This window comes from Primulina tabacum, chromosome 10, assembly GCF_025594145.1.
Source record: "Primulina tabacum isolate GXHZ01 chromosome 10, ASM2559414v2, whole genome shotgun sequence".
Lineage (NCBI taxonomy): Eukaryota > Viridiplantae > Streptophyta > Magnoliopsida > Lamiales > Gesneriaceae > Primulina > Primulina tabacum.
This window is the reverse complement of record NC_134559.1, coordinates 31,339,717-31,347,396: the sequence shown is the minus strand read 5'-3', so window position 1 is coordinate 31,347,396 and position 7,680 is coordinate 31,339,717. Positions and strand designations below refer to the sequence as shown.

The 7,680-nt window shown below is 42.9% G+C and overlaps 1 protein-coding gene across 1 annotated transcript; it reads left to right on the top strand.

Moving 5' to 3' along the window:
* The first annotated feature begins 5,578 nt into the window (after window positions 1-5,578).
* LOC142505027 (uncharacterized) lies at window positions 5,579-6,664 on the top strand. The gene has a single exon (XM_075617853.1). It carries the CDS (start codon window positions 5,579-5,581, stop codon window positions 6,662-6,664), a length of 1,086 nt encoding a protein of 361 aa, XP_075473968.1.
* Window positions 6,665-7,680: the final 1,016 nt, after the last annotated feature.

The window sequence follows — 7,680 nt, the reverse complement described above, 5'->3', positions numbered from 1 at the left end:
TATAAATGGTGTAAATGATAAGAAAAAGAGATAAATGACATGCCTTAACGTTTATGTGCTAAAAAACTTGAAGATCTACACGCGGGACGTGAACCGGAGAGGCGGGAAAGACATTTTCTTGAAAGCTTGATGGGTTTTCGAAGTTTCTGCTGGTTTTCTGCTGTAAAAATGAGTGCAGACTATTGTGGGAGGGTATGGGACGACTGCTAGGTGTTAACAGGTTTAGGATTTGCTTAGGGTAGTGTTTAAATAAAATACAAAACACTAATGAGCCCTTAATTAAATTTAAAAAATATTAAAAGGGTTTTGAGCCCTTTAAGTATTAAAACAAACCCATCAAACACAATAACACTCCCAAAAAATATTTTGTTTAGGTACATTTTATAAAATATTGTCTGAACCCTCGAAAAGTCCCCCGATTCGCTAAATTTTGCGTACCGGTTAAAAAAATGCCCGGCGAGTAAAAATACCCACCAAAGCTTATTCGAAATTCTCTTTAAAATACACCATATATTAAATAATTAAAAAAATTTATTCAATAAAAATATTTTTCCTGTTTATCGCTGGTCTCCGTTACCGTTCTAGCGCGAAATGCAACTTAAAATTATAATACATGAAACTTTAAAATACCAATGCAATAACAACTAGCCATGCAATATTCATGCATTAAATGCATTAAAATCATTGAACACATATTTTAAGTAAAACCCTAAATTGCATGTAGTCAGGTTACATAATTCGAATTTCCTAGACCTTACACTAGTGGAGAATACACATGTAGAATGCGTGTAAAATAATGATAATAATACATATGAATCAAGTAAAAACATGAGCACAATTTTCATGGGAAAACTCTAATTTCATTGTAGTGATTTATATTATTTTTTAAAAATACATCATATAAAATAATTATATGCCATTGTTATCTTATTACTGATTCCAAATTTTTTAGAAAAATATCGATCTTTTCAAACTACCATTCGCTTATTTGTGACTCAGAAAATTCAGTCAAAAACTGAAAACAAAATTAAAAATTGATCTTTTTATCTTGTGGCAAAGCTCAAAATTTTCTTTCACACAAATAATAATAATAAATAGATCGTCGTAAACCATTACGCATCACCAAAAAATTTACAAAAAAATAAAAGCAATTAATATATTTTCTAGTTGGAACAAAGAAATTTTTGAATCTCAATTAAAGCTGGTCAAATAATAGAATTATTGATTTGGGGTCATATTTCATGATTTTATTGCAAACTTTCTGATTATTTCTAGCTTATTTTAAGATTTTGGCAAGATGAATCATACCAAAGAAATTGGATAAAGCCTGGAAATTGTAAATGGTAGAAAAAAGATGGTTTTAAATTGGGAAAGGAATTTGAAAAGGGTAGTTATTTTTCCTTAAAAAATCACTCATGTTCACCTTTTTTTTTTTCACATCCAATCAATGAGGATAGCGGAAAATTGCATGTGTAGGTTGAAAAAAAAAAAAAAAAAAACCGTTCCACTTCCTCCATTTATCTATATAGTTAAGAATTTATTTGGGTTTTTTTTGCAATTTGATGGTGACCGTGAATGCATACAATTTCTATATGTATCTCCTCCTTAATAAATAGAAATTGATTATGTAGTTCTAATGATTTTATTGCAAAAAGTTGGAGCAAGTGAGAAAATGATCGTTCAAACATTACTGCTGAGTTAATTGATTCATGTATTAATAATATAAAGTTTTCATAATGACAAACAATCGCGTATTCTCATTCCTATGTTTACTGCCTTGTTATGCACTAATTTTTTGTTTTTGTTTTTGTTTTTGTCAATCCACATATCTACGAAACAGTTCAAATTAGTATAATATATGGAAACAGTACTGATACCCCATGGGCCCCTAGGCCCATATTACATCTTGGAGGCCCAGATCACATTCGGGTAGGAAGCCCATCAGGGCCCAGGTACTCTTCTATAAATATCAGGTTTGAGTGTTCATTTGATTCATTCACTATAATATTTTCAGCAGCGCCCTTAGCTGCTCCCCCCATATGTACTCAGTCTCTGACTTGAGCGTCGGAGGGGCTACACCAGGACACCCTCCTGGCCCCCTTCTAATGATCATATTTGTGATTTCAGGCCCAAGATAATTTCAAAACCTGCATCTGGACTAGTGACACTTGCTGGAAGCGGACCCCAAAATTTTCCGTGAGTATCACTTGGCGCCGTCTGTGGGAAAATTTGAGTTGAGACGTAGAGATGGTAGGGAGGAGAGGGAGTAGAAGAGTTAACTCGGCATCATCGCGTTCTCAGAGGGGACCCGAACAGTCTCATGCTGAGGCGAGGCATGAACAACCCCGTCAGGAGACGAGAACTGAACAACCTCGTTAAGAGACCAGGGTCGAGTAACCACGTCCTAATGAAAATGTGGGGAACTTGACCCTGGAGCAGTTGGGTCAATTTATTACTCGGACAGTGGATGAGGCTCTGAAGAGGAACAAAGAATCTATGTTCGTTGAAGAGCAGGCCACTCGCCAAGAGCGAGAGGAAAATGTTGAGGGCCAGCAGAGTATGATTGAGGAGACACAGCCTCTCCCAAGCGAAGGGAATGCAGAGATTGGAGAGATGTGGAAGAAAATACGGATGTTGAGACAGCAGGTGGAAAGCAGAGCGCCGGTCCCCAAGAAAGGGAGTCTTTTTTCGCTTTCCATTCTGGAAGAAAGACTTCCTCCGAGTTTCTGACAACCAAATGTTGGAGAATACGATGGACATACCGACCCAGAAGAGCATTTGGGGAGATTTGAGAACGCGGCTCTGTTGCATCAACATACAGATGGAGTGAAATGCAGGGTGTTTTTGGGCACGTTGGTGAGGTCAGCCCAGCAAAGGTTTAACACCTTGTAGCCTAACTCCATACGTTCTTTCGAGGACTTCTCAGCTGCCTTCTTGCACCGATTCGCTAGCTGCAAGAGGCAACAGAAAAATTATTTGAGCCTATTCGTGATGAAGCAACAGGAGTTTGAGACTTTACGAGAATTTGTCCAGCGTTTTAACAATGCAGCACTGGAGATACCAGCGGCTACCCCGGACATAATGATAAGTGCTTTCACCCAAGGCCTGAGAGGAGGGGAGTTTTTTAAATCATTGGTCAAGAAACCTCCGTCGAGATCTGATGACTTGCAGGCTCGAGCGGAGAAGTATGTAAATCTAGAAGATGCCCAACGGTATAGAAAGACGGAGCAGCGGCCCGGGGGAAGTAGGATGGAGGGAGGAGAGAGAGGAGGTAGAAAGAGAGGTTCAGGGGAGAAGGAGGAAGACATGAATAGAAGTAGATGACAATTCTCATCACATGTCCCTTTGAGCAGGAATCGCAATAAGGTAATGAAGGTGAGGAAGCCAGAGGGGAGGTGGGAGAAGTCGCAGAGAGCGGAGGGCGGTGTTAGGATGCCTCCGATGGACAGACGAGAGGAATCCTCATCTGGGGACCGACCGAAACCTTGCCCGTCTCCCAGGCAAGGTCGAGGTCTTCCTTGGATCAACCAGAGGGTCGGAGAGCCGAGAAAAGAAATGCGGGGTCAGGATGTTCCTCGAGAACTTGTCGAGCCGAGGAGGAGATCAGACGAAGATAACCACCCCACGAGAGGAATGATTCACATGATCTCGGGGGGTGCTACTGATGGAGATTCCGGGCGAGCTCGGAAAGCGCATGGGAGGAGGTTGGAAAATTTTGAAATATCTAAGGGTGCGGACCTACCCTAGGATCCTGTCATCAGTTTTGGGCCGGAAGCCCTCCGAGACATTGTGGCTCTGCATAACGATGCCTTGGTGGTGACGACTACCGTTGCCAATTACGATGTGGCACGAATCTTTATTGCTAATGGAAGCTCTGTGAATATCTTGTTCAAGAGCACTTTGGATCAGATGAAGGTGGAAGGATTTGAGTTTGAGCCGATCTCTACTCCTCTATATGGGTTTGCAGGACATGCCATTCCGTCGGTGGGTCAGATTACTCTTCCCCTTTCTTTGGGACGTGACCCTCAACGGGTAACAAATATGATAACATTTACCGTGGTGAATACCCCCTCATCATATAATGGAATCCTAGGACGGCCGGCCGGCCGGCCTTAAAGGACTTCAGAGATGTTGCTTCCACATATCATCAGAAGTTGAAATTTCCTGTGGGAAAGGAGGCGGGAGTCTTGTGTGGAGATCAGAAAGTTGCGCGACGATGTTATGAAGGAATAATGAAAGAAGAGGGGAAGAGGGCACGTGTGGAGGTTAATATGATTAGAAGGGGGCGAAGCGGGTTGCCCGTGCTAGTGAGGAAGGTTCAGGAGGTGATGGATGAAAAGCCGGAGATTGTGACATTGGGGTCTGAAGAGAAGACGCTCAAAATAGCCCCTGACCTTGACCCAAAGGTCAGGTAAGAACTCGTTACTTGTTTACAAGCTAATCTCAGCGGATTCGCTTGTTCAGCCCAAGAGCTCACAGGGACGAGCCCAGATGTAGCAGAACACCGATTGAACATCTTACCGAATTCTCGTCTTGTTAAACAGAAGAAAAGACACTTCGGGCCTCAGAAGGATAGAGTTATAAAGAATGAGGTGGGAGAGTTGCTCAAGGCTGGGCACATTCAAGAGGTACAATTTCCTACTTGGCTCTCGAATGTCGTCCTTGTTCCAAAGAGTTCAGGGAAATGGAGGATGTGTGTGGACTTCAGAGATCTTAATAAGGCGTACCCTAAAGATTGTTATCCTCTGCCCCGGATAGATCAGTTGGTGGACTCCACAGCGGGAAATCAATATCTGTGTATGTTGGATGCTTATCAGGGATATCACCAAATCCATTTAGCTGTGGAAGACCAAGATAAAATGAGCTTCATCACCTCTGAAGGAACTTTCTGCTACGTGGTCATGCCCTTCGGACTCAAAATGCCGGAGCCACGTATCAAAGATTGATGGATAAGGTATTTTCTGAGCACGTGGGAAGGAATGTCGAAGTGTATGTGGACGAAATCATGGTAAAATCAAAAGACTCATCCCAGCTCATACCTGATTTGGTGGAAACCTTTGCCACCCTCAGATTCTACGGGCTAAAGTTGAATCCTCAGAAGTGTATCTTCGGGGTGAGGAGTGGAAAGTTTTTGGATTATATGGTGACGAAGAGGGGGATTGAGACGAACCCCGAGAAAGTTCAAGCTATCCAAGATATGGTCTCTCCCCGGGGACCCAAAGATGTTCAGCAGTTGACAGGGAGGATTGCTGCGCTGGCACGTTTTATCTCGAGGTCCGCCCACAGAAGCTTGCCGTTCTTCCAGACCTTGCGGAAGGCGAAAAAATTTGAATGGATTCCAGACTGCGAGAAAGCTTTTGGAGAGTTAAAGAAGTACCTTGCTGAGCTGCTTGTCCTGGCAAAACCGGTAGCAGGTGAACCTTTGTGGGTATATTTATGTTCCACCGAGGAAGCTGTGAGTTCGGTCCTTGTCAAGCTGTAGGGATCGACTCAACAGCCAGTCTATTATGTTTCACATGCCCTCAAGGGTTCAGAGATAAGGTACTCCGGATTGGAGAAATTGGCTTTGGCCTTAGTGATGACGGCAAGACGTTTGAGACCCTACTTCCTATCTCATCCAATTGTGGTGCTCACCAACAGTCCATTGGGGAAGATCTTAACTCATTCAGATATATTTGGTCGTTTGGTTAAGTGGACTATTGAGGTGGGAGAGTATGACATCCAGTATGAGCCAAGAACATCTATTAAAGCGCAAGCCTTAGCCGATTTTCTGGCTGAGACCGTGCATCAAGAAAATGAGGACCCTTGGAAAGTATATGTGGATGGTTCCTCTTCGAAGGAGGGAAGTGGGGTGGGAGTGGTACTGATTTCACTAGCCGGAGAGGAAGTGAAGTTAGCGGTAAGGTTGGACTTTCGAGCATCCAAAAATGAGGCAGAGTATGAGGCTGTGTTGGTAGGACTTCGAGCAGCCAGGAACATGGGAGCTACCCGGGTACTTATTTTTTCTGACTCACAGCTGGTAACACAACAGATGAAGGGAATGTATGATGTGAAGGATGAAAAACTTATTGAGTATGCTCAAGAAGGGGATAGAGTCAGAGAGAAATTCACAAAGATTATATTTGAACAGATTCCCAGCAAAAAAAATGAAAAGGCAGATACTCTAGCCAAAATGGCTGGAACAATGGGAAGTTGGAAGACTAGAGATGTGGTATTTCAAGTTGAACTCACACCTCACACAAGTTCGCCCGCAGTTGAACAGGAGGAGGAGGATTGGAGGACTGACATAATTAACTACCTGAAAGAGGGAAAGCTTCCTGATAACCCTCGCGAAGCTCGTAAGTTGAAGACAAAGTGTTCGCGTTATGTGATGATCGGAGAAATGTTGTATAGAACATCTTTTGCAGGGCCGCTTCTTCGATGCTTGAGTTATCAAGAGGCTGATTATGTACTCCGAGAAGTTCATGAGGGGTGCTGTGGAAATCACCTGGGGACTTATGCATTGGCAAGGAAGGTGCTGGTAGCCGGTTATTGTTGGCCCTCAGTGCTGCATGATGCTCAAGAGTTAGTGATGTCTTGTGATAGTTGTCAACGTCATTCCCGGTTGCATCACCGGCCGACCGCGATGATGAAGGCCATCACGGCCGCCTGTCCTTTTGACTAGTGGGGAATGGATATTGTGGGGCATTTTCCTATAGCTCCTGCTCAGAAGAAGTTCCAATTGGTAGCAGTTGATTACTTTTCGAAATGGGTGGAAGCAGAGCCTTTGGCCAGAATCACTGAGAATGACGTCCTGAAATACTTGTGGAAGAATATAGTGTGCAGATATGGGGTGCCTAGAAGATTGATATCTGATAATGGGAGACATTTCCAAGGAGCTAAGATCCAAGCTTGGTGTAAAGAGATGAAGATCCAACAAGTCTTTACATCTGTAGCTTACCCGCAGAGTAATGGGAAGGTGGAGGTGACTAATCGGACGCTGGTGCAGGGTCTGAAAGTTCGACTTGCCAATGCTAAGGGAAATTTGGTGGATGAGTTATCAAGTGTCTTATGGGCATACCGAACCACTCCAAGAGAAGGAACCAAATAAACTCCTTTCAGTTTCGTCTATGGTAATGAGGCAGTGCTCCCGGCTAAGATTGGGTTGGAATCTGCAAGGGTAATGTTTTATGAAGAGGACAATGGTGCGAGACGCTACTGACCTTGATCTTCTGGAAGAAAAGAGAGAGACTGCCAGCATTCACATGGAAGCTTATAAGAACCACATTGCACAGTCTTATAATCGGAGGGTCATTCAGAGAAACTTCCATGTAGGTGACTTGGTCCTGAGGAAGGTGCAAGAAGAACAGAGAGGAAAGTTGGACCAAAAGTGGGAGGGTCCCTTTAAAGTTATCGAAAGGCTGAGCTCTGGAGCCTATTACATGGAGAATGCGCAAGGCAAGGCATTGAAGAGGCCCTGGAACGCTTATCACCTAAGAAAATATTATCCTTGATTTGCTTGTTGATGTATTCCATTTCGAATTTTTCTATTTAATCATTTGGGATTCAATAAAATAAAATCTTCTTTTCAGTTCATAAATGTTGTTGTATTTCGAGGGTGAGAAAAATAAAATGTTCCTACTAGGGATGTGCCTAGTAGAGGAGCAGAGACGGAGGAGATAAAGAATTTCATGTTCCTGC